Source organism: Orycteropus afer, unplaced genomic scaffold (genome assembly GCF_000298275.1).
Source record: "Orycteropus afer afer isolate SDZICR_OR568_19922 unplaced genomic scaffold, OryAfe1.0 scaffold00040, whole genome shotgun sequence".
NCBI classification, from domain to species: Eukaryota; Metazoa; Chordata; class Mammalia; order Tubulidentata; family Orycteropodidae; genus Orycteropus; species Orycteropus afer.
Window position 1 is genome coordinate 15,589,269 of NW_006921627.1, and position 27,756 is coordinate 15,617,024.

At 37.0% G+C, this 27,756-nt stretch overlaps 1 protein-coding gene across 1 annotated transcript; it reads left to right on the forward strand.

The window, feature by feature from the left end:
- The first annotated feature begins 7,057 nt into the window (after positions 1-7,057).
- LOC103193926 (C-type lectin domain family 12 member A-like) lies at positions 7,058-26,454 on the forward strand. The gene is made up of 6 exons (XM_007937228.1): positions 7,058-7,148; positions 12,431-12,529; positions 12,821-13,009; positions 14,384-14,535; positions 17,207-17,313; positions 26,280-26,454. Exons 1-6 carry the CDS (start codon positions 7,058-7,060, stop codon positions 26,452-26,454), a joined length of 813 nt encoding a protein of 270 aa, XP_007935419.1.
- Positions 26,455-27,756: the final 1,302 nt, after the last annotated feature.

Consider the following 27,756-nt stretch of genomic DNA (forward strand, 5'->3'; position numbering starts at 1 on the left):
CTTTGGGTAGTATTGACATTTTCACAATGTTCAATCTTCCTATCCATGAGCATGGAATATTCCTCCATTTATGTAGGTCTCTTATAGTTTCTTGGAGTAGTGATTTGTAGTTTTCTTTGTACAGCTCTTTTGTGTCTCTAGTGAGATTTATTCCCAAGTATTTTATTTTTGGGGTAGCTAATGTAAATGGCATTGATTTCCTTATTCCCTTTTCAACAGTCACTTTGCTAGTATAGAAGAAACCAACTGAGTTTTGGATGTTGATCTTGTATCCTGCCACTATGCTAAGTCTCTCAATTAGTTCCAGTAGATTTTTTGCTGAGTCTCTTGAGTTTTCTTGACTGCTAACCGGAAGGCTGGTGGTTCAAATTCACCAGCCACTCCTCAGAAGGAAGGTTGGGCAATCTACTTCCGTAGTGATACTGCCTCAGAAACCCAAAGAGGGGTCGCTATGAGTCGGATCTGACTGGGCAGCAGTGGGTGGTGTGGTGGTGTTGGGTTTTCTATGTATAGGATCACATCATTAGCAAATAGGAATAGTTTGACTTCTTCCTTACCAAGTTGGATGCCTTTGATTTACTTTTCTTGCTTTATTGCCCTGGCTAGTATTTCTAATAAAATGCTGAATAGAAATGGTGATAGAGGGCATCCTTGTCTTGCTCCTGTTCACAAGGAAAATAGTTTCAGTCTCTCTCCATTGAGAATAATGTTGGCTATTGGTTTGTATATATGCTCTTTATTATGTTGAGGAATGTCCCTTCTGTTCCTATTTTGCTGAGAGTTTTTATCAGGAATGGGTGTTAGATTTTTCAAATGTCTTTTCTACATCGATTGATATGATCATGTGGTTCTTTTTTGTTTTTATTGGATGACATTGAGAGTTTTTCTAATGTTGAACCATCCTTGCCTGCCTGGTATGAGCCCTACTTGGTCAAAATGAAATTTTTTTTTGGAGTTTATTGGCTAGGATTTTGTTGAAGATTTTTGCATCTAAATTCATGAGGGATATTGTTCTGTAGTTTTCCTTTGAGTGATGTCTTTGTTTGGTTTTGGTATCAAGGTTATCCTTGTTTCATAAAATAAATTTGGGAGGATTCCATCCTTTTCTATGTTCTGGAATAGTTTGAGCAGGATTGGTATCAGTTCTTCTCTGAATGTTCAGTAGAATTTGCCAGTGGAACTATCTGGACCAGGGCTTTTTTTGTTGTTGGTTATTTTTTCAATGAACTGTTCAATTTCCTCTTTTATTATGGATCTGTTTAAATTTTCCACCTCAGTCTCTGTTAGTTTAGGTATGTTTAGTATGTTTCTAGGAAATTGTCCATTTCTTCTAGATTTTTTAATTTGTTGGAGTATAGCTCTTCATAGTATCTTGATATCATCCTTTTTATTTAAGGTGGTTCTGTTGTGGTGTAGTCCAATTCATTTCTTATTCATATTATCTGCATTTTCTCCCTCTTTTCCTTTGTTAAATCTGCCAGTGGTTTGTCAATTTTATTAATCTTTCCAAAAAAACAACTTCTACTTTTGTTGATTTTTTTTATTGTCTTTGTATTTTCTGTTTCATTGATTTCTGCTTGAATCTTTATTATTTCCTTTCTTCTAGTGACTGTAGGATTTTTTGCTGTTCTTTTTCTAATTGTTGGAGATGTTGGTTTAAAGTGTTGATTTTGGGTCTTTCTTCTTTTTTAATGTGTACATTTATTGCTATAAATTAGCCTCTGATCTGATTTTAGTATGTTTTGTTTTCATTGTCATTTGATTCAAGGAATTTTTTTTAATTTCAAATTTTATTTCTTCTACTACACAGTGGTTTTCAAGGAGGGTGTTATTTAGTTTCCATGTGTTTACTCTTTCCCTGTTGATCTTCCTATTGTTGATTTCTAATTTTTACAATACTATGATCTGAAAAGATGCTTTGCAGTATCTCAATGTTTTTACATTTATAGAGGCTTGCTTTGTGGCCTAACATAAGATCTATCCTGGAGAATATTCCATGTGTACTGGAAAAGAATGCATATTGTGCTGTTGTTGGGTGAAGTGCTATGTGTATATAAGGTCAAATAGTTGGATTGTATTGTTTAGTTCTTCAGTGTCTTTGTTGGGTTTCTTTGCAGTTGTTCTATCTTTCATTGTAAGTGGTATATTAAAGTCTCCTAGTATGACTGTGGAGTCATCTGTTTGTCTTTTCAGTTCTGTTAGAGTCTGGTTTATGTATTTTGGGGCTTTTTCATTGGGTACATAGATATTTATTATTGTTGTGTTCTCTGGTTCAATCAATCCTTTAATCATTATATAATGTTCTTCCTTGTTCCTTATGGTGGTTTTTGTCTTAAAGTCAATTTTATCAGAAATTAATATTCCCACTGTTGCTCTTTTATGGTTCCAATTTGCTTGCTGTATCCTTTTCCAACCTTTGTTTTTTAGTCTATTTTTGTCTTTGTCTCTAAGGTGTGTCTCTTGCACGCAGCATATTGATGGATTATGTTTTCTTATCCAGTCTGCAACTCTTCATCTCTTGATGATGCATTTAATCCATTAACATCCAGTGTAATTATTGACAAGTATTAATTTGTTGCTGTCATTTTGTTATGTGTTTTTTCGTCATGTTGCTGATTTCTTTGTTCCATATAATTTTCTATGCAAGTTCATTTTGTTTATGAAATGTGTTATCATGTCCTTCATTGTTGTTTTAGTATTTGCCAAATATTGGTGCTTGTCCTCTGTTTTATTTTGATGTGAAGGTTTATTGTTTTTCTTTGAGGTTACCCTGTGATTTATAACTTTCTTCCCAAATTTAGTACACTCCATTCTATCTTGTAGTTGTCTTGACTTCCCTACCATTTTAGAAGTTAGTTGTGTAACTACACAATTTCTTCCCCCTTTTTGGTTTGTAGTTGTCCTCATTTGTCAAATGATGTCTCTGGTTTCCAGTTTACAATCTTGTAAGCTTATTTACTTTGGATACTTCCATAAATGGGTTGGTTTCTGGGTTATGTCATCATGTGTTTATAGTTGGTTGTTGTTTGCTGTTGTTGGTTCTCTGTCTGAAGGACTCCCTTTAGCATATCTTGTAAGGTTGGTCTGGTTTTAACAAATTCCCTTAATTTCTGCTTATCTGAAAATGTCCCAATTTCACCATCATATTTGAGGGAAAATTTTGCTGGTTATCTAATTCTTGATTGGAAATTTGTATTTTATTTTCAGGGTTTTAGACATACCATCCCATTGTCTTCTCTCCTGCCTAGTTCCTGCTGAGAAATCTGAGCATAGTGTATTGGTTGCCCCTTGTAGGTAACTTTTTGTTTTTCCCATGCTGCTTTCAGGATTCTTTCTTTGTCTCTGGTTTTGGTGAATTTGATGATGATGTGTCTTGGTGGTTTTCTTTTGGTGTCTATCCTGTTTGGGGTTCATTGGACTTTTTGAATGGATATACTCTCATCTTTCATCATACCAGGGAAATTCTCTTTCAACAAATCTTCAATAATTTTCTCTGCAGTTTTATTTGTCTCTTCCTGTTCTAGAATTCCCATTACACATAGATAATGCCTTTTCATGGTACATCACATGAAACTTAGGCTTTCTTCATTTTGTTTTAATATTTTTTTCTGATCGATCCCTTTCCAAAGAAATATTCAGGTACTTGACTTTAATCTCACTAATTCTGTCTTCCATTGATTCAATGCTACTCTTTTGCCCTTTCAATGTGTTATCTATTTCTGAAAATTTTGTATTAATCTGCTGGATTAATCTATCTGTAGATTTTGTATCATTTCTAATTTTTCATTTATTTTGTCATTTTGTTCTTGTATTGTCTTTTGAAATTATTCTAGGGTTTCTTCTGTGTTTTGCTTGATCTGTCTCTCAATCCATTGAAGGTATCTAAATATAGTTCTTTTGAATTCCTTGTCAGGGAGTTCCAATGTTGCTTCTTCCTCAGGGATGTTTTCTATTTCTGTATCCTGATCTCTTGTTTCTCTTGCTTTTTTGTGTGGACTGTGATGCTCTGTTGTCTCTGAGACATTGTGACTTTTTGTGTTTATATTCAATTGGTGATTGTATGTTAGAATGGCTTGCCCACAATTTTCATTTTCTTTGCTTTATTTGTTGTTATCTACATAAGCAGTGTATTGCCCTCCTCTATTCTCTAGTTGGCAGCACTTATACACTTACCACCTGTCTCCTTTCCCATTGTCAGCCTCTTGTATGTCCCTGCCATCCTTGGCAAGTGCAGCCTATTCTTATGTCCTGTTTTCATTCAGGCTTTTCCACTCATTAGTTCCTAATCCACTTCTGTATACTTCCTTTTAGTGCTTAGGGCTCCAAGATTACCTTCTGTAGCTCTGTCAATTGGTTTCTTTTTTCTTTGTCTGCCTATTTGGCCAGCTTCAGTCTCACCTTATTTTGCTTCATTTTTCTCCTATTCTTTTTATATTTCTATTAGCTGATGTTTATTGTCATTAACTAACTCATTTATCCTATACCAAAGAGCTCTGGTAGCACAATGCTTAAGGCATCTGACTGCTGACTAGAAGGTTGATGGTTCAAACCCACCAGCCACCCTGTGGAAGCAAGACTGGGTAATCAACTTACTGCCTCAGAAACCCAATGAGGATGACTATGAGTCGTAATCAACTCAACAGCAGTGTGTTTTTTTTTTTTTTTTTTGGGGGGGGGGGGTACCCTGTACCAAATGTTTAGTACTCACACTTGTGAGTTTTGTAGTTTGTTAACTTTCATCGAGCTTAACCTAAAGTTAAGGAGCTCTGGTGGAGTAATGGTTATGTGTTTGGCTGCTAACTTAAAGGTCATCAGTTCAAATGCAACAACGCAACAGGAGAAAAGACCAGGCAACCTGCTCTAGTAAACACCCCAGTTTATGGAACAGTATGGAGGAGGTCTAGTTTGTCCTATATGGTCACAATGACAATAATTTTAAATTTTACTTGGAACAGTAGATCCTTTTTCAATTGAAACAGTACTTAACATTCTACAAATTATATTCTACAAAAGAAAATGTAATTTTTCTTTTGTAGAATATGATTTGATATCTCAGAGGCTAGAGTGAAGGAGGCCTCAAATAGCCTTACTACAATGTACCCTTTTCACTCCCACAGATAATCACTAACCAGATAATCCTCCTTATCAAACACACCAAAGGCAGTTCCTAAGTGTATCTGAACAGTAGCTTTCAGTTCCCTGCAGCCTATGGAATTAATCAGGCAAGCCAATCACACCCCCCACAGGGAGTGTGTGGAACCCACCTTTTGATACTATAGAGCCTGCCTCTCATGACCCCTCTTGTTCACTCTCTTCCCAAGTGAAAGTCCTCTGTCACTATGCATGGCAGGTAGTGTCATTCTTTCCTAGGCTGTCAGTACATGTGACTAACAACCGGTTGTCCCCTGAAGTGTCAGTGCCAGGTGTCCTGTGTTTTTCCTTCCCAATACCCTAAGGACAGGAATCCTTCCCTCAGGAATGAGTGAATACAGACAATCAAAACAAGCACTTTCTTTCAATGGCATTGAAAATAGTAGTGCAAGGTAAAAAATGTTACCTTGGAGTAGTAATGTGTAAGATATTGTGTCATGAAATAGTGTACAAAAATAGAATTCAAAACATTTAAAAAATCATCTCTCTTTCTTATAAGGGAGCTCTGGTAGCATAGCGTCTAAGTCACTTCACTGCTAACCAGAAGGCTGGCAGTTCAAACCTACCAGCCACTCCTTGGAAGGAAGATAGGGCAATCTACTTCTGTAGTGATACTGCCTTGGAAACCCAATGAGGGGTTGCTATGAGTCAGTTCCAACTGGACAGCACATAACAACAACAACAACATTTCTTATAAAACTCCATAAAGTGCCAGATATCATATTCAGAATATTGGGTGGGATTATCTCCCCCAAAGGATTACACATACATGAGCATGTTAGATGATAGCATTTTCATCATTGTTATTATTCTCAATGTTATTATTGGACTTTTTTTCTGGAAGGGGTTGTTGATCAGTGGCAACCGTACTATGTCACCACAAATAGGAAATCTCCTTGAAAATTTAATCAAGGAACTTATTTAGTGTCTAGATCATTTTTTATTAACACAACTATTGATGTTACATTTCTCCAAAAGATAACATTTTCAGTTTACCAATTTGTCTTTAATGCTTAGTTACTGCTCACTAATATAGTATTGGGAGCTCTGGTGGCATAGTGCCTAAGGCATTTGACTGCTAACCAGATGGCTGGAGGTTGAAACCCACCAGCCCCTCTTGGTAAGGAAGACTGGTAATCTAGTTCCGTAGATATAATGCCTCAGAAACCCAAGGAGGGGTCACTATGAATCGGATCCAATTAGACGGCAGTGAGTTTGGTTTGGTTTTTGGTTCCTTCATTTTCGTACCTTAGCTGAGAACTGGCTCCAGTCTGTTCTCAGAGAGAAACTAAGTCTAATCTCAGATTCCTGTCATGCAAAATTGTCTCTAGGGTCTTGAATGAGCACTTCAGTCATCAGTATATATGCTCCCTGATGTGGTTTCTGGGCCCTAGCTCCCTTGATTCATTTCTTACTTAGAGAAACTAGATGCTTCCTAGTTCCTACTTGATTAATCTTTGACCATGTTATAGGGTGAGGGGGAGGAACTTGTTCCTTCCTTTCTTGCAGTTCTCTGTGCACTTTCAGCTTCCAGGGTAAGGCAGCCCTTTTCAGCTGGAACCTTAGTCATAGTACATACAAAAGATCTATGCCAACCCACTACTATGGAATGAACTGTGATTTTCAGTGACTGCATCCTTTTTAACTACCTGTAAGTTTTTCTCCAAAACCTCTTGTGGTATAAATGCACCATATGGCACTGTCCATGACCACCTTGATAATATTACCCAAACACAATTTCACAATGTCTTTCTGTGGTTGATATAGTTGTTAGTTGACAAGAAGTCATTTCCGTTTTTTGCAGATCCTGGTTAACATTCAGCTCTGTTTGGACAGTCCACTTCTGTTTTATTTTTTTAATTATCATTTTTTTCCAGTCTGTGTAATTTACTTTGTAGATCCATCAATGTCTGGAGAAGTTACATATGCAGATCTAAACTTCCAGTACTCCAGTAAGAGAGAGAATATTCAGGAGTCTGACAATTTGGAGAAAAAAGGTAAGCTTTTGGGTTATGAATGTGGTGTGAAATGGTTATAGCCCTGCATCTTAGGTATTAGTGAATTCACAGGATATTGGTACTTTTTCAGCATGAAGTGTTAATTAAGACTTCCATTTCTACAGAAGTTGCCAAAAGAATCCATGAAAATGGTTATAAAAGCATTTAAAAAAAAAAATAGACACTATCAATCTTTTAAAATTTTCCATTTTTTAATTGGTAGAAACAGTGAAGAGAGGAGAAGGCAGTGTCAGAAGAATTCTCATGTTTTAGATAAGGTTTTTCTTTTACATGATATGTGACATCATTGAAATTCTAACTTTACTATGAATAGAAATTTTACTTCATAAACAGACCTTAAATCCATTTATCAACACCATTCTAAATCTGGAAGAATAACAGCAAAATTCTGTGATAATTTCTTTTTATACAGGTTTTCTTTTTTGAAGAGAAAATTATAAGGCTTTTGTACCATTTTCTGTCTTTATCTCCTTGTTTGTATTTCTCCATTATTGTGTGGTTTATCAGGATGGGCTTACTATTGCTGTTGTTAATGTTAGGTGCTGTCAAGGTGGTTCCAGCTCATGACAACCTTACACACACAGAAACAAACAACACCCAATCCTGAGTCATCTTCATGATAATTGCCAGGCTTGAGCCAATTTTTGCAGCCACTATGTCAATCCATCTTTTTTGAAGGTCTTCCCCCTTTTTTGCTGAACCTCTGCTTTATCAAGCATGATATCCTTCTCCAAGGACTAGTCCATTCTGATAATATGACAGAAGTATGAGAGATGAAATTAGGTTATTTTCACTTTTAAGGAGCATCCTACTGTATTTCCTCCAAGACATAGTTGTTTGTTCTTCTAGCATGATAAATTCAATATTCTTTGCCAACATCACAACTCAAATGTATTGATTCTCTTGCTGTCTTCCTTATTCATTGTCCAACTCCCACATGCATATAAGTCTATTGAAAATACTATGCCTTGGGTCAGGCATTCCTTAGCCTTCCAAGTGACTTCTTTGCTCTTTAGCACTTTGAAGAGGTCTGTTGCAGTAGATATTCCCAACGTAATAGTTGTTTAATTTCTTGACTGCTGCTTCCATGGGAATTAATTGTGGATCTAAGTAAAATGAATCCTTGAAAACTTCATTTTTTTTCTCCATTTATCATCATGTTGCTTATTGGTCCACTTGTGAGGATTTCTGTATATATATATATATATATATATATATAGAGAGAGAGAGAGAGAGAGAGAGAGAGGCATCCCATTATATTCATCCTATCTTTTTCCTAGTAACCCACTTTACATTTTCAAATCAGAACTTCTCCAACACCCTGGATATCCTGAAGCCAAAGTCTTCTTTACTTCTTTACTTCTGTTGTATTTACTCTTTTACCCATCTTAGAGTCTATGTTATGTAGTAAAAAGTGTATATCACCTAATATCTTCCCTTACTTTCTCACTCACTCCTCAATCTACTTTGTTTTTTCCTTGAAAAACTCTAATGTTGGTTAATTTCAAATATGCTCCCACTTCTGCCCCATGTGAACAACTAAATAACGTCAATGAAAAATACATTCTCTCAACCTGTGTCCTGTCTCCTAATGACCTTTCCTCTTCCTTCACTCTGCACCTTTTCTTCTGTTACTAAAGTTTCCACTCTATCATATCTAGCTCACACTCACACCCCTCCTTCTGCATATTATTTACAAAATACTTGCTTGCTTTTATCAAAAGACACCGTGTTCATTTTGCTATGAATTCCAGTCCCTCTGTCTTTCTACATTTGCTAAAACACATTTCTTCCATAATTTTCTTCTTACTCTCCTGTGTCATTAATCTTTCTTATTTTATAGTTGAACATTCCTTCTTAGTGCACTGAAATATTCTACTTCTCCTAACTTAACAAAATATAGTCCTTGATTGTCTACTTATACCTCTCAATCTATTGTTTCATTTCTCTGTTCCCTTTCATAATCAAAAGTGTGGAAAGCATTACCTGTAGTCACTGACTTCCAGTTCCTCACCTCTCATCTTCTTCTCCCCTGACTGATTGAGGTCTGCCCTCATTATTCTGTGAACCATTGCTCTTTTCTAGGTAATTGGTGGCCTCTTTGAGTCATCCCAAGATCATATCTCTGTCTTTTTAATACTGGACTTCCCTGCAGCATTCACCAAGTTAAATAGTCCTTTAAGTACTTTCTTTGCATAGCCTCATGGACACACACCATCTGTTTTTCTGCTATCATTGTATCTGCCATCTCTCAGCCTCCTATTTTGAGTCTTCCCCTTGGATCAAACTCTGTATGTTGGAACACTCCAGGACTCTGTTCTGGGCTACCTTTCCTTGTGTCTCTCAATATACTTTTATAAGTTACTTCATTCAAGTCTTTGTCTTCAAACACAATGTTCTCAAATATCTCCTTATGGCCTTTCTTTGCATCTCCAGAGTAGAAAATTCAAGTATCTATTTGACATTTCCATAGAGATATCTACATTCATTTCCATTTACTAATGGCAAATGCAGAAATAGTAATTTCCCCCATACCTGCTCATTCTCCCCAATTATCTTTCTCTCATTAAATATATAAATAAAAAATCTACCAATGATCAAGTGCTTACTGTGTGCCAGAACTGTTCCCAGTGTATTGTACATTTTAAATCATTTAATTTCCAAAACTTTATCATCTTTCTCTTTATTCTAATGTAGAAACTGAGGAATAAAGTGGTGAAGTAACTCTTCCAAAGACTCACAAATCATGACACAGAACAAGGTTTCAAGCCCAAGTCTCTAGCTCTAGAGATTATCTTGTGCTTTTTATCACCATGTTATACTGCTGACAAAGATTTATATCTTTGTTGTTCACACTTTTCCATATAAAAAATAGTCCCCAAACAATTAATAAGTGTGTGCCATAACTTGTAACTACAAAAGGTATCGGGTTATCATATTCCTTAGGGTTAGTCAATCAGAACACTATCCTCTCTTACATGGTATATTGCAATAGCTTTTGTACTATTTTCCTTGATTTGCATATCGGGGCTCTAAAATCCATTCATCAAATAGAGCCACACATAGAGTCAGATCTTTCTTAACAATAAGTAAATAAATAAAATCAGCTACTTTTTCTCTTTGATTTAACACTTCTGGTGATTAAAAAAAAAAAAATCCAACCTTATTTCTCTGGCTAACAATGCCTACCTCTGTCTGTTGTCTCTCTCTCTCTGAACTCTTCTAATATCTTGCTTTGGCCACAATTCTTTAGTCAGTCTGGACTTTTAGTCTTTCCAAAAAGGGAAAACTTTTCCTCAAATTAGGGTCTTAGAGCTACATGTTATGGCTGTCTATGATATTCTTTTTACTGATTTTCCAAGCTGCTTCCCATTTGTCATAAGCTGTGAACTAGCCACTTTCCACCAGTCACTTCTCGGAAGGAAGGCTGGGCAATCTACTTCAGTAGTGATACTGCCTTGGAAACCCAAGGAGGGGTCACTATGAGTCGGGTCTGACTCCAGGGCATATAACAACAACAACAACAACAAGCCACTTTCTATATTATCTCTTGATTTCAAATCTCTGCATAGTATGTTGTTGTTGTTGTTGTTATGTGCCGTGGAGTCGGCCCCGACTCATAGCGACCCCTCCTTGGGTTTCTGAGGCAGTATCACTAGGGAAGTAGGATTGCCCAACCTTCCTTTGTATAGTGCACCTGAAGATTTTCTTACTTATTTATTTACCTGTCTATTGGCTTGTTTTCTCTCTTAACTAAAATGTAACTTCCACGAGAGCAGGAACTTCTGTGTTTTACCTACTCCTATATTGTTACAGGGAGCTCTGGTAGCATAGTGGCTAAGGCACTTGACTGCTAACCAGAAGGCTGGCAGTTCAAACCCACCAGCTGCTCCTTGGAAGGAAGATGGGGCAATCTACTTCCATAGTGATACTGCCTTGGAAACCCAAGGAGGGGTCACTATGAGTTGGGTCTGACTCGATGGCACATAACAACAACAACAACAATATTGTTAGAATAACCCCTAGAATAGTGTCCATGGTGTAAGAGTCCTAATAAGTAATTTTTGAATAGTTGAATTCATGAATAAATGGAAAAAAATAATTTAAATGAAAGACAGCCCTTAGAATCATCATCCAAACTTTAGACTAGACCTCAAAAGTAGCTTTTTCACTTCCACTTTCCAAAGTATAAAGAAATCTTCACATTTTATTTGAAATTCTCTCTGTATTTTACAATATTATTGTCCCATTAACTGGTTTGAAGGGTATATATAGACGCATAATAAGCATAATTATCATGTGATCATTGAATTATATTTTCTCAGACTTCATTGTTAAGTTTGTTGCTAAAAAGAAAGCAAGCAAAGAAGATAATGTTATTGAGTGAAGCGTGTCCCCATCCCCAAAAAATATGTACTGTCAATCCTAACTTCTATAATAATCCCATTTGAGAATTGGTTGATTTTTTCATGTTAATGAGGCAGGGAGGTATGCTTTTAGTCAATTTTTTACAAGATATAAAAGAGCAGATAAAGATAAGCAAGAAGCAGAGCTGAGGGAAGAGAGATGCCAAACCACAAGAAGATTGTCCAGGAGCAAAAGCTCAGAGACAAGGACATTCCACTGTTAAACTCTCAGGATGGTCTGGAGCATCCATACACAATGGGAATTGTTTTCTTTGTCACCCTACATTTGTTACTCAAAAGAAGACCCACATTTACCTGTTATAAAATAAAAAACAAACCAAACCCACTACCATCCAGTTGATTCTGACTCTTAGTGACTCCTGTTGGGTTTCAGAGGCAGCAAATCTTTAAGGAAATAGATTGCCTTGTCTTCCTTCCACAGAGTGTCTGGTGGGATTGAACCATGAAACTTTTGGTTAGCAGTCAAATGCCTTAGGCATTGTTCCACCAGAACTCCTTGATTTACCTGTTAGCTGATAGCTATTCAGTTTTTGCATATTTGTACCAATAAGATACAATGTACCCAGACTGGTTGTCTTTCTGCCCCTCTTTTTTTTTTTTTAATTCTGCTTTTGCATCTTGTTTCTTTAATCAGCCTACAAGTTTACTGCTTCTCCCATGAGAACTAGTTGCATTCACACTAAATTACTAACATTTTTAATGTACTCTGACTTGTTTTCCTAAAATATTTTTTAATACCTCTGTGTTTTTAACAAATCACATTTATTTTAGAAAAAATCAGTCCTGTTAAGATGTATACCATTTCCAGACATCTGTCAATTTTTCTTTCCACAGCACCCTCTGCTCCATCCCAGATATGGCGTCAAATGGCCTTAGCCCTCACTCTTCTATGTCTTCTACTGTTGATTGGATTGGGAATCTTAGGAAACATATGTATGTATTACATCTGCAACCAGAAAGCCACGAATTATACAAACAAAATTTTCTTTTTGTTTTGAGACCTTGGAATTCCTATAAGTGATATGTCCCAAATGGGCACTTAAAACATAGTCCTTAGAACATAGGATTTATTTTTTTTCCGTCATTCCTTCAGAGAATTGCTTCTCTACTTCTTTAATTTTCTCAATACAATTTCTGCAAAAGAGGAAGTGGTGGTTCTATTGAGGAATAAAAATATTTGATTAACCTCCCCCACCTTTTTTTTTTTTTTAATTTGATCTGAAGATTATAGAACCTCAAAGACAGAAATGGAAAAATTGAACAAGTTGCAAAATATCAAAGAAGATCTTCAGAGAAACATTTCTCTACAACACATGAGCATCATGAATATTTCCAAGGATCGCATGACTCTTGCCATCACACTGCAAAACATGGCCACTGAGTTATGTCGTGAGCTTATAAAAAGTGAAAAAGGTAGTCTTACATTCCTCTCTGAGTTAATAGACAATGAACTAAACCTTAGAGTCTGTTGTGAATCATTGCATCAATAGCTAGAGGGCTTTCCCAATGGATCTATTGTTTGAGCAAGGAAATTAAATATGATTGACAAAAGACTCATGGATATTACCACGCAGTTAGAAGAAAAACAGAAAAAGGAATAGTAACTCTATGTTCCCAAATAAACATTGGTGACTATTACTCAATAAAACATTAGACATTATGGGTGAGACCAATCCTATTATTTTAATAATATTCAGTTTCTCTAACTGGACGTCTGCTACTGTTATTCTGGGGCACTGAAGTCAGTAGTGGAGCCCTGGGGACCAGTGGTTAAGCAATTGGTAGCTAACCAATTGGTGCAAGTTCAAACCCATCAGCTACTCGGAGGGTGAAATGTGGCAGTCTGCTTCTGTAAAGATTTATAGACTGGGAAATCCCATGAAGCAGTTCTACCCTGTCCGATAGGCTCAATATGAATAGGACTCAACTCCAATGAAATGGGTTTACTTTGGAGGTCAATAAAAAATAGGGCTGAAAGGACATCAATTTACAGGTGACCTAGTTCCTAAATTTTAATTAGTGATTTATGAGAAAGATAATCAATAGTTAATAAATAAATGAAGTTAGAGATCACATTTGTCTTTGGGGAAGTTGACCTTATGAGCTACTTGAGCTCCTGAAATATCCAGAAAGTCCGAGAGCTAGAGCTGCTCTCATTGGAGAAGGCAGGGGGATGCAGGTATTTGGAGTTGATTCTCATCACACAGAATCCTTCTTGTGATTAGATTTTTTTTTTTTTTCTTTTTGCCAGAATGGGATACAAAAAAATGAAAAAAGGAGTTGGGAAAATTAATTTTTTTTTATTCTGAAAATGTTTCATTATTCTAAAGTGGAAAAGAAGAGCTAATAGACTGGAATCCACGTGCTTAACTTAAAATGTGTTGGTCAAGTTATGTGTTGTAACATTATGGTGATAAGTAACCAGTTGCTGTCGAGTTGATTCAACCTGTGGTGACACAATCTGTGAGAAAACAGAATTATTCTCTGTCGGATTTTTAATGGCTCATTTTTTGGATGTAGATCACTGGGCCTATTTTCCAAGGTTCTTCTGAGTCAACTTGAACCTCTAACCTCTCTGTTAGCAGCTAAGCACATTATCATTCTCACCAACCAATGGTTCCTTGATACAAGATAGGGATCCAGAGTATAGGGTTCATTTTCTTCTTTTTTGGTATGAAATGAAGGAATACATGCAAATTTGGGCAATTTAACATAGAAATGAGGGGGAATTATAAGAATGATGTAGAATAAAAATACATATGAACTATCACTATGTTCTTCTTCTAGAGCACAAATGTAAACCTTGCCCAGAGAAATGGATGTGGCATGAAAACACCTGTTATGGCTTATCTGATGATACAGAAACATGGCAAAACAGTGGAAGGATGTGTTCTGCTCAGAATGCCAGCCTATTGAAGATTAAGTCCAAAAGTGTTTTGGTAAGGTCCCATGGCTCTCTGCCTTTGAGAGAGGAAATCTCTTTTCATCAAAGAATAGCGCACAGTGGAACATTTGAGAGGAGAGATATATTATCCCAGACATAATTCTGCCTTATTTTGGTTAAGGCAAGAAGTAAGTTATCTTTGGTAATTATAGCCAAGAAAAGTCATATAAATCTTTAGTTTGGGACCTTGGGATCAACAAAGTCTTAGGAACACATGGGTAGGGGTAGATATAGAGCATCCAGAATGCTCAGGTGAGAAGATTTCCAAAATGAAACTCTGAATGAAATCTCAGAATATTGCTTCTGAACTTATATCAAAAAAGAGTGAATCTGGATAGTATTCCCTAGGGTTACTAATTCCATAAAATCTACACAACAGAAGATTCTTTGTCTTCACTATTTCAGGGTTTGTGTGTGTGTGTGTGTGTGTGTGTGTTTTAAATTAAGAGAAAAAGCCCAGGATATCAGTATGGTTTGCATAAAACATGTTATTTGCCACCGAGTTGGCTCTGACTCGTGGTGCTCTTGCGTATAACATAATGAAAGGGTCCTGGTCCTGCACCATCTTCATGATCACTGATACAACTGAGTCCATTCTTATGACTACTGTTTCAATTTGTTTCATTGTTTGTTTTCTTTATTTTCACTGAGCCCTTATTTACTAAACATGATCAAACTCAGAAGAAATGCATTCACAGTGCTCCTTAAAAATGGGAATGGCAAGACTTCAGTTTGCTTACTGTATACATATCATCAGGAACATCCAATCATTTGAGTAGGTCATAAAAATATTCACAAATAATACAATTGAGGTAAGATTAAAAAAAAAAATAAACACTGCCATAGTGTCGATTCCGACTCATAGCGACCCCCTTTGGGTTTCTGAGGCTGTAAATCTTTATGGAAGCAGATTGCCCAGTCTTCCTTCTACAAAATTGTTGGTGGGTTTGAACCACTGACCTTGTGATTAGCAGTCAAATGCCTTAGGCACTACACCACCAGACAAGATGGCAGAGTCAAATGCCAAGCATATGTATTGCACTGAGTCTTTGGGTCCCAGGAAAACTGAGTTATCTGGTAAAACAAAAACCAAACCAACTGCCATCAAGTCAATTCTGATTTATAGTGACCACCACTGAGTTTCTGAGGCAGTAAATCTTTAAGGAAATAGATAGCCTCATCTTTCTCATGCAGAGTGGCTGGTGGGTTTGAACACCAACTTTCTGGCTATCAGTCAAATGCCTTAGGCACTGTGCCACCAGAGCTCCTGAGTTCTCTGGTAGCTTTATTAATTTTTTATTTCATATTTTTCTTATATCTGGATAATCTCTCCAAACTTTACTTATTACTTTTTATAGTGTCTCAGAAAACACCTAGTCATTCTTTAAGCAAATGTACATTTTTCTAAGTCTTTGCTTCTATACTATGAGAATGTTTGCCAATCTTTATATAAGAGCAAGAAATTAATCTACCATCTCTTCCTCTCCTGATCATTCTCAAAAGACATATTCAAAGTGGCTTATTTATTTATTTTAAAAAGAAAGAATGGAATTAACAAAAAATGTTATTCAACTATAAAATTCCAGAATCATTCTGAATTTTATTATTACAACCACTCTCATCTCATCCTATTCTTTTTATTATCTCTACTAACTTATGTTTACCCTCATTAATTCCTTTGCCCTCAACCGGATAATTAGTATTCAAACATGTGAGTCTTGTAGTTTGTGATCTTTCATTGATCCTTACTTAATGTTAAGGAACCCTGATGGAGTAGTGGTTAAAAGTGCTTGGCTGTCAACTAAAAGGTCAGCAACTCAAACCCAGCAACTCCACAGGAGAAAAGTCCAGGCATTCTGCTGCAGTTTATGAAACAGTATGGAGGAGGTCTAGGCTGTCCTATAGGGTCACAACAATAAACTATACTTGGAATGGTAGATCCTTTTTTCAATTAATACAGTGCTTAACCTACAAATTATATTCTACAAAAGAAAATGTTAAGTAAGTAGTACTGAGAAGTAAACTGTAAAATTAATATTCAATATTATGTGCTGCCTTGATATTTTGCAGGGTTATAGTGAAGGGGAGACTCAAATGGCCTTACTACAAGTTCTCTCCTCACAGTCACAGATAATGTCCACTAGCCAAATGATTCTCCTTATCAAACACATCAAAGGCATTTTCTGAGTATACCTGAATAGAAGCTTTCAGTACCATGCAGCCTGTGGAATTATTCAAGAAAGCCAATCACACCCTCCCACAGGAACCGAGTGGAATCCACCCTCCTGACACTGTAGAGCCTGCCTCCCAAGACCCCTGCTTGTTCACTCTCTTCCCAAGTGCAAATCCCCTGTCACTATGAATGGCAGGCAGTGTCATTCTCTCCTGGGCTGTCAGTACATGTGACTAACAGTCTGTTGCCCCTGAAGTGTCAGTGCCAGGTGTCCTGTGTTTCTCCTTCCCAATACCCTAAGGACAGGAATCCTTCCCTCAGGAATGAGTGAATACAGACAATCAAAACAAGCACTTTCTTTAATGGCATTGAAAATAGTAGTGCAAGGTAAAAAATGTTACCTTGAAATAGTAATGTGTAAGATATTATGTCATGAAATAGTGTGCAGAAGTAGAGTTTAAAAAATTAAAAAAGTCATCTCTATTTCTTATAGAACTTTGTAAAATCCCAGCTACCATATTTAGAATATTGGGTGGGATTATCTCCCCAAAAGAAAGCATACTATAAGAACTTAGATGACAGCATTTTCTCTACAGACTGGTAAGTCTCATACTCTTATAGAATTTTTGTAGTTGGGTTGAGTAGAGGTACTTTCCTCTGGAGCATTGTAGATTCCAATTCAAAACAGTTTCAATTGAAATTGCATGATTAAAGACAGCATTTCTTCAGGTATCTCTGATGTGTTTAAAATTCAGTAAATTGTAACAAATGTTTCATCATTATTTTGATAAATGCTAACTATAGTAAGCACTTAAAGGGAATTTTGGTGAATGATGTTTTTGTTATCAAAAATTATAGAGATGAACAAAATTCACTGGACTCTAACACACACCAGAAATTGTGCTAAGTGATACAGTTGTAAACACAGTGAAAGACTGATTTTTCTCTTCAGTTACTTGGTTAACATTGGTAATTTATTATGTGCAGCATGTTCAGACTAATTATACAGTTATAGAGATAAAAAGAATTAATGTGAAAAATGCTTTAGTAAGATATATAGACTATCTGAAAACATTTTAACATTGATGTTTGTGTTTTAACTGATATTTGAAATTGGCAATTTTGAATGAAAAATGTAGACAATCTAGAACATTTCAAGTCGAGAGAATAAAGTGACTCTAGTGTGGTATTTGGCATTCATGGGATGTATAAAATATTATGTTGTATATTAAGGAACATGATTATGAATATACCATTATTAGTGGATTTTTATATTTTGTTTGTCAAGCTTCTAATGGGGGTGGGGGAAACTTCAAGGCCTTACCTAAAAATGTCACTAAAAGTTCATTTTATAACATTCAACTTTTGGGAAACAATATAGTCAGACTGAAGTAAAAATAAAACAGAGGTCCAAACTGCTGAGTACTGTTTGGAACCCAAGAGTTAAAACATATCTGTTAGTTGGGGACACATAAAGCAGAAGGGAATTCAGGGGACCTGTGTAGGGGTGCTGCCACACTAAATTTTAACACTCAGATTCCTGCATTCTCACAAGAGTGGGCCAGAAAGCAAAGTCAAATTTAGTGGTTTTGGTTTTTACTTCATATAGAAATAGTGGGGTTAATATTTGGGTCAGAATGATAAGCTGGCACTACCTTTAGTGGTTGGTAATGAGAAAATGGAATGATATTAAGATATGTAAATATGCAGGGAGGAAGGATATACAAAGGTATTATTTGGAGTGAAGAACTAGAGGTAAAGATAGGTCTAGACTAGAGGAGAGATGGGTCTTGTTTTGAGAAACTAAAATAGATGTGTGCTTATTTGTAATTATTGCAAATGGGAAGATACTTTTTATAGACTAGAGAACACAGAAGATAATTGAAATTGTTGTTGTTGTTATATGCCGTCAAGTGGGACCCGACTCATAGCGACACCTCCTTGGGTTTCTTAGGCAGTATCACTACGGAAGTAGGATTGCCCAACCTTCCTTCTGAGAAGTGGCTGGTGGGTACCGAAAAGTAATGATGAAATTAACAAAAAAACCAGTTGTCATCCAGTTGATTACAACTCATGGACACCTTGGCTGTGAAAACAGTTAATGAGCTTTACCACTACCCAAAAGCTTGCAGGTTTGACTCTGCACAGAGTTTTCTCAGTAGAGCAGCCTGATGCTTCCAAAAATTTAATCATTGTAACTATGAAGCTGACACATGTGGGTCAATATGAGTTGGAACTGATTGAGGGAAAAATTTTGCTCTTAAATAATGAGTTAGGAAGATGGATGAAGAACAAAAAATAGAAAAAGAAAACTGAAGAAAGCTAAACATGGTAAACATGGAGTATGATGAAAGAATATGTATAGATATGTGTATGTGTATAGATAAGTATATATATGTGTGCATAAATATATAGCTCTCTTGGTGACCCAAATGGTTAAATGTTCAACTACTAGATGAAAGTTTGTCTATTTGAACTCACTCAATGGCACCTCAGCAGACAGGATTGGAGATCTGCTTCCTAAAAGTCATAGTCTGGAAAACCCTATGGAATAGTTCTAGTCTGTACACATGGGGGTGTTATCAGTCAGAAGTAACTTGATGGTAACTAACCAGAACAGTAAACAAATACACATATATATGTACATACACACTTTATTGACCATAGAATAGTGTAAATATAACTTCTAAATGCACTAAGACACCAAAAAGTTTGACTCCTTTTATTGTGACAATCACTTTATTGTAATGGTGAAGAACCAAATCCATAAAATATGTGAAGTGTATATAAAGATATGGGAGCTCTGGTAGCATGGTGCCTAAGGCACGTGACTGCTAACCAGAAGGCTGGCGGTTCAAACCCACCAGCCACTCCTCGGAAGGAAGATGGGGCAATCTACTTCCATAGTGATACTGCCTTGGAAACCCAAGGAGGGGTCGCTATGAGTCGGGTCTGACTCGATGGCACACAACAACAACAACAACAACAACAATACAAAGATATACACCTATCTACCCAGAGATATTCCCACTTTTCTGCTAATATATATGTATTTATTACCATAATCTTACAATTCCTTTGATCTATAAGCTATTTCTTTCTAGATCATCTTATACCTGACCCCATGAAGCATTGTGAGATTTGACCCTAGTAATCTGCCTAGTAGCAATTAGTAGTGATTGTTCTGGGTCTGGTAAGGAATCCATTCCTGGTGATGTTAATAGACATTTCAAGCAAAGGAAGGCCAGTCTGCTGAGACACAGTAGCTCAAGCTATTTCCACTGGAAAGGGGAATTTAGAGTGACTTGGACTTTTAAGATGGTCATTTTCATCTAAACTCAGCCCATTTCAAGTTCATAATCACATTATTTCCAATAAATGCCCTATCACATGAAAAACTTGGCAAGACAATGACTTCAATTGACATTATAATTAAGCAACCCACACTGTTACATTTTTCATTTGATTATCATGAATAAAAACTTGCTTGCAAGCTTTTTAGGACAACCTTGGAAATTCACTAATTTTTAGGCCATGACTTAAGTGAAGTAAAATCTTGAGCTTGTCATTGTCTTTCTGTAATCATTCCCATACCATAGTCCATATAGTCTTCATTTCTACCTTAAGAATTAAGTGCAGCATGACTTGGGCTCTTTGGGCATGTGCTTCACTTGGTACTTCATTACAGTTAACAGGAGCCCATACCTTGATTAATGGTGATGCCTATATGTGTCATGGATCATTAGCATCTCATTTCCCATTGACAAAGAGCTCAGCACTGTGCTGAAGCTAAAGACATGAGCAAACTAATCACAAAATCACTTGTTGAGGTGTTTGCCTCCACAGGCCACTTGTGTAGCACTTGTATCACTCAAGGTTAATTTAGGAAATGAAACAACCACCAGCAATTTGAACAGAGTAAATTTAATATAAAGCATGACTAACTGTAAAATGAAATTAAGTAAGAGTGGCATTGAAATAACAAAAGGAGGGAGCAGCTACTGCCTCTAGAGCTGAAATCCATGAGAGATGAAGGTCCAGGACCAGTTCCCAAAAAAGTAGTTGGAATTCAGGAGACAGCCCCACCCAAGACTGAATTTATGACTTTATTGGAAATAACAGGTTTGGGGCCTACCAGAGGGCAGAGAAGATCTCAGACTTGCCAGAGGCTGACTAACAGGAAACCTCCTGCTTAGGTGCTGCTGAAACTGTTCACGAATCTATCCACTGGAACGTTTGCAAAAGTCATTTTTAAGGGCTCTGGTGGGTTGCTAGTGAAACTCATTGGGAAATCACCGGCTGCAGTTTTGGATTAGTTTGCTGGGAAGTCACTCATTAGATTCCAACCACACTGGTGAAGCCCTTCAACTCAGCGGATGCCCCCTGGAGTTTTAGCAAAATTCACAGGGCAGCTGTCTAAGGAAGTGTGGACAAACTTTTCAGGAGAGTGTGTGGCACTGTGTCTCCCACATACTGCTCACAAATCATTTACTTGGAAGTCACCCTGTCATAGGGGCAAAGAAGTGTCAAAACCAGGAGTTCCCTTCTTTTTGCAGTATCCCTGAAACTCCCTATAATAACAAAGGATAAGGAGAAATATTTACAGAATCCTCCTCTAGGGTCATCGGGGTAAGAAACTGGGTGAATTTGGAACTGAAGAGCAACCAACTGATAACTAGCATATGATGTACTTAATTATTAAAATTCCTAAATATATTTAAATTTTCCTTATGTGTTTTTCATTAAATTTGAGTTACTTAAAATGTATATGTTTTGCATTCAAGTATATGGGGAATTTTCACATCTCTCTGTTCCATTATTCTCAAAATAAATTAGCTTTTAGTTTTAGATTATTGTCTGAAAAGTACATATTATTTTATATCTTTTGAGAATTAAAGTTTTGCCCAGTGCATTTATAAAAAAAAAATTGTAAAATTTTTGTTGTGATTTGGGTGAAAGTTTACAGAGCAAATTCATTTTCCATACAACAGCTCACACACACTTTGTCTCATAACATTGATTACAATCTCCTACAGTGCAACAGCTCTATAAGAGCTTCCTCCCCATAGCCACTTCCTCCCCATAGCCACCTCCCTGTGTCCTTCCCTCCCATGCACTCCTGCCCCTCCCTGAGCTGTCTCCCTGTGCATACACAGCCCTTCTATTCTCCCATGATCTCTCCAAGGAGTGTATCAACCAAATGTAAATGTTCAGCTCATATGCCTGTCTTTTGTTTGGCTGGAAGTCACAGGAGTGGGTTCAATTCCCGACCCAAAGGGCAGCTAGGGTCCATAGTTTCAGAGGTTCCACCAGGCTGTATCAGACCAGCAAACTGGTCCCTGTTTTTTTTTTTTTAATGATTTCAAGTTTTGTTCCACATTATTTCTCCATTCTATCCAGGATCTCCTACATAGATCCCCCTCTGAATGATTGACAGTGTAGCTGGACACCACCTGGCTCTTCTGGTCTTGTAGTCAGATAGGCTGAGGATTGCATGGTGTACCAGTCCTTGGACTAATTGTTTCCATGCCTCTTTGGTTTTCTTCATTTTTCTTTGCTCTGGACCAGGAGAGACCCATTATTGCATCTAAGAGGCCACTTGCAAGCTTTTAAGATCCCAGTTGCTACTCACCACAGTAGGATGTGGAACGATGTTTTTGTGTAGTATGGTATGCCAATTGAGCATGATGTCCCCTGAGACCATGGTCCTGAGCCCACAGGTCCAACTACCATTTAGAAAATATTTAAGTATCTTGGTTGCCTGTGTAAATGTGTACTCTTTAATACTAAATGCAAAATTTGTATAAGTTGATTAGATCAATCTTATTAATTATGTAGTTTAAATCTTTTTTCTTTCCTGCTTGATCACTGTCCTGAAAATATATTGAAATCTTATTAAGTGTGTACACATTTATCTTTATTTACATTTTCTTTTCTTTGGTTCTTTTTCTTTTAATATTTATTTTCTTTGATGTTCATTTTAGTTAGACATATCTTTTGAGCTCATATTGGAAGTGTGAATTGCCTAAGTATTTTTTCATTGAACATAATGACTCTGCTCAAAAATAGCAAAACATCTCCCTAGCACTCCATGAATCACAATATATGCCATATCTGTTATTTTGTTTGTGTTTTGGGGGGGATGAACTAGACTTCATTTCTCTTCAGCTAATAAGGATACTAGCAGTATGGCTGTTGGCCATGCATAATTTTTTCTTTTTTCTCCATATTACTACATGGCTAGTTGAGATAATGTAAAATAGTCTTCATTTTCCTCACAAAGCACCTAATCTCAAGCAGGTCTACAGGATTCTCTGAATGCAGTCCACTGATCGCAGCCCAGCTGTATCAAAGAAAGTGATCTTTGTTTACTTCCCAGAGTATGCTATCTTCTTGGATAAAATTTGTACTCAGATCTATCTATGGTCTCTTCACAAAGCCATCCTGCCTTTACATCTCCCCTTCACTTGGTCCAATTTTCACAGCACTTGTGATGTGTTCCTGGGTTATAAGTATTTCTGTATATGACATATAATGTATTATTCTCAATGTTATTATTGGACTTTTTTCTGGAAGGGGTTGGTGATCAGTGGTACTATGTCACCAAAAATAGGAAATCTCCCTCTTGAAAATTTCATTGAGGAACTTATTAATGTCTTGATTGTTTTTTATTAACACAAATATTGATGTTACATTTTCAATTTACAAGTTTGTCTTTAATGCATAGTTCCTGATCACTAATATAGTATTACCAATAACCAGCTCTCATCAAATTGATTCTGACTCATGGATCTTGAACATATCCCTCCTGAATTTAGAGATCATCTAAAGAATAGATTTGATGCATTGAACACCAATGACCGAAAGCCAGATGAATTATGGGAAGATATCAAGAACATTATCCATGAAGAAAGCAAGAGATCACTAAAAAGACAAGAAAAGAAGAGAAGACCAAAGTGGATGACAGAAGAGACTCTGAACCTTGCCCTTGAGTGGAGAATCGCTAAAGCAAATGGAAGAAATGAAAAGGTAAAAAAGCTGAACAGAAGATTTCAAAGAGCAGCTCGAGTAGACAAAGCCAGTTACTATAATGAAATGTGCAAAGACCTGGAGTCTGAAAGCCAAAAAGGAAGAACACACTCAGCATTTCTCAAACTGAAAGAACTGAAGAAAAAATTGAAGCCTCAAGTTGCAATATTGAGAGATTCTATGGGCAAAATATTGAATGATGCAGGAAACATCAAGAGAAGATGGCAGGAATACACAGAGTCACTGTACCAAAAAGAACTGATCGATCTTCATCCATTTCAGGAAGTGGCATATGATCTAGAACCAATGGTAATGAAGGAAGAAGTCAAAGCTGCAATGAAAGAACTGGCAAAGAACAAGGCTCCGGGAATTGATGGCATACCAATTGAGATATTTCAACAAACAGATGTCCCATTGGAGGCACTCACTCAGTTATGCCAAGAGATTTGGAGGACAGCTAACTGGCCAATTGACTGGAAGAGATCCATATTTGTGCCCATTCCAAAGAAAGGTGATCCCACAGAATGCAGAAATTACAGAAAATATCATTAATATCACATGCAAGTAAGATCTTACTGAAGATAATTCAGAAACGTTTGCAGCAGTATATTGACAGAGAACTTCCAGAAGTTCAAGCCGGATTCAGAAGAGGACTTGGAACAAGATATCATAGCTGTTGTCAGATGGATCTTGGCTCAAGGCAGGGAATACCAGAAATATGTTTACTTTGTTTTATTGACTATGCAAAGGCATTTGATTGTGTGGATCATGACAAATTATGGATAACATTGAGAAGAATGGGAATCCCCGAGCACTTGATTGTACTCATGAGGAATCTGTACCTTGACCAGGAGGCTGTCATTCGAACAGAACAAGGGGACACTACATGGTTTAAAATCAAGAAGGGAGTGCGTCAGGGTTGTATTCTTTCTCCACACTTATTCAATCTATATGCTGAGCAAATAATCCGAGAAGCTGGACTATATGAAGAAAAACATGGTATCAGGATTGGAGGAAGAATCATTAACAACCTGAGATATGCAGACGATACAACTTTGCTTGCTGAAAGTGAGGATGACTTAAGGCACCTACTGATGAAGGTTGAAGAATAGTCTGCAGTATGGATTACATCTCAACATAAAGAAAACAAAAATCCTCACAACTGGACCAATGAGCAGCATCACAATAAATGGAGAGAAGTTTGAGGTTGTCAAAGAATTCACGTTGCTTGGTTCTACAATCGATGCCAACGGAAGCAGCAGTCAGGACATTAGACGTCATGTAACATTGGGAAAGTCAACTGCGAAGGAACTGTTTCAAGTGCTGACTAGCAAGGATGTCTCCTTGAGGACTAAGGTGCGCCTGACACAAGCCATGATATTTCCAATCGCCTGGTATGCATGTGAGAGCTGGACAATGAATAAGGAAGACCGAAGAAGAGTTGATGCTTTTGAGTTGTGGTGCTGGAGAAGAATGCTGAAAGTACCATGGACTGCTAAAAGAACTAACAGATCTGTCCTGGAGGAAGTGCAGCCAGAATGCTCCTTGGAAGCAAGAATGGCCAGACTTCATCTCACCTATTTTGGTCATGTTGTAAGAAGGGACCATTCCCTGGAGAAGGATGTCATGCTTGGTAGGGTGGAGGGTCGATGAAAGAGGGGGAGGCCTTCAAGGAGATGGATTGATATGGTGGCTGCGATGATGGGCTCAAGTATAGCAGGGATTGTGGGGCTGGCGCGGGATTGGGCAGTGTTTCATTCTGCTGTGCATGGGGTCGCTATGAGTCGGAAACGACTTGACGGCACTTAACAACAACATGGAAACCTTTAGTTTAGTATAAACGTGCTCAATAGGATTTTCTACGGCTCATTTTCTGGCCATAGATCACCAGACCTTTCTTTTAAGGAGCCTCTGTGTGGGTTTGAACCACTAGCCTTTAGGTTAGTCACCAACCATTTAACCATTTGCAACTGTTATTTAAAATTCAGAGTAAAATCTCTGAGAATGACTGGAAGGAAATATCACTTGGAGATCTTAGGCAATAGTACTATTCTAAATCACATTAGATTAGGGGATGTTGTTGTTGTTGTTATGTGCCATGGAGTCACTCCGACTCACAGTGACCCTTCCTTAGGTTGCTGAGGCAGTATCACTATGGAAGTAGATTGCCCCATCTTCCTTCTGAGGAGTGGTTGGTGGCTTTGAACTGCCAGCCTTCTGGTTAGCAGTCAAGTGCCTTAGGCACTACACTACCAGAGCTCCCAGATTAGGGGATAGGTAAATTAATTCTGGAAAGAAGGAACAGGAATTAATGCAGACATGAGAATGTGGAGAAAACCAAAGAAATAAGGCAGTGTTTGACATTACATATTCATTGATTGAAACAAGTAGCTTGGACATCCTTGATACTCTGTATATTAATTCAAATTTGCTGTAGAATTCAGATATAAGGAGAAATGATGTCATATAGGAGAAATAAGTTGTGACTGTGTTTCAAATGTCTTTTGCCAAGTATAATTCTTTATTTTCTCTTTCAGGTATACAGGAAACACAGAACACTTAAATGATGGGATGTATTGTGGATATATACTCCAAACATATGTTTATTATAGGTACTGTACTGAAAAAAGACGATTCGTGTGTGAGAAATTAGCTAATTCAGTGAAGATTGAAAGTACATTAATGGTTAAAGTTCCACAAGGAAGAAGATAGTTAGGGCAATTATTTTTATAGCCTACAGTTGAAGGCAAATTTAGAGAATAGTTATCTCTTGGGACACAGAAATGGAACAAAGATGTTGTAAGACTAAATTTCTGTCTTTTTCTTAATATTTACTTCTTCAAACATTCTTTTTTCTCTTCATTTGCTGAGTGAGATGAACCTCAGTTTGTACCTTATGCTGCAGGCATATGACACTGACTGTTTCAGCTGCTTTTCCTAAAAGAAACAAGATAAATACCAACCTTTTTGAAAATCAAAGAAAATTAAATCCGGGAATATATGTGTGTGTGTATTTATTTATCTGTGTGTGTGTGTGTGTATGTATATAAAAGAAAATAAGAAGATACTAGGATGAACTGGGTACATAGAGATACCACATTGATTTAATATTTTGATCAGGATAAAGAGTGGAAAAGAGAAAAGAAAAGACATGAACATTTCAGGAGATGTCAAAGCACGGATGAAATTCAACACCCAATCATAATAAAACTTCTCAGTAAACTAGAATCAGAAGATTAATCTAATGAAGTATATTGATCTAAAAACAAACAAACAAAAACAGGAAGACTCAAGAACAACTAAAACAAGAATAAAAACAACAAGACTCTTAATGGGAACATCATACAACTGATAAAACAGCTGAAGTTTTTTCTCAACTGAATCAGAGATTTCTGTTGCTTGGACACATGGACCCAAACAATGACTGCTTTGCTAAAATTGATAGACAGACTTGGAAATCAGTAGGATGTTGTTGTAAAATTTATTAAACACCAAACAATAGAATCCATATCAATTAATGCAGAAAAAGTATTTGATAATATTTAACACGGATTTGGAAGGAAGATGAGGCAATCTACTTCCGTAGTGATACTGCCTCAGAAACCCAAGGAGGGGTCGCTATGAGTTGGTTCTGACTCGACGGCACATAACAACAACAACATGGATTCATGATAAAAACTCTCAGAAACCTGGAAATAGAGAATGTTTGCTAAAGGATTAACCTTCTTCAAAGAAAGTTTTGACCCTTTGTTCTAGTCTCTTGGGAGATAAACTCGAAGCCCTAGGATTCCTCTGCCTGATAGTTCTAACATCACAGCACATATAATTTCTTATACCAGTATGATGCTTGCTTGGGGCTTTAAGCCACACAATATCAACCTGGCCTCAAGAGAGGCTGGAGAATACCTTTAGTCACAAGGGTGGTCTACCATGTTCTTGTGGCCAGTCCCCAATAAAACTCTGGGCATGAAAATTCTGGTGACCTTCCCTGGTGGTAATATCCCATGCATATCA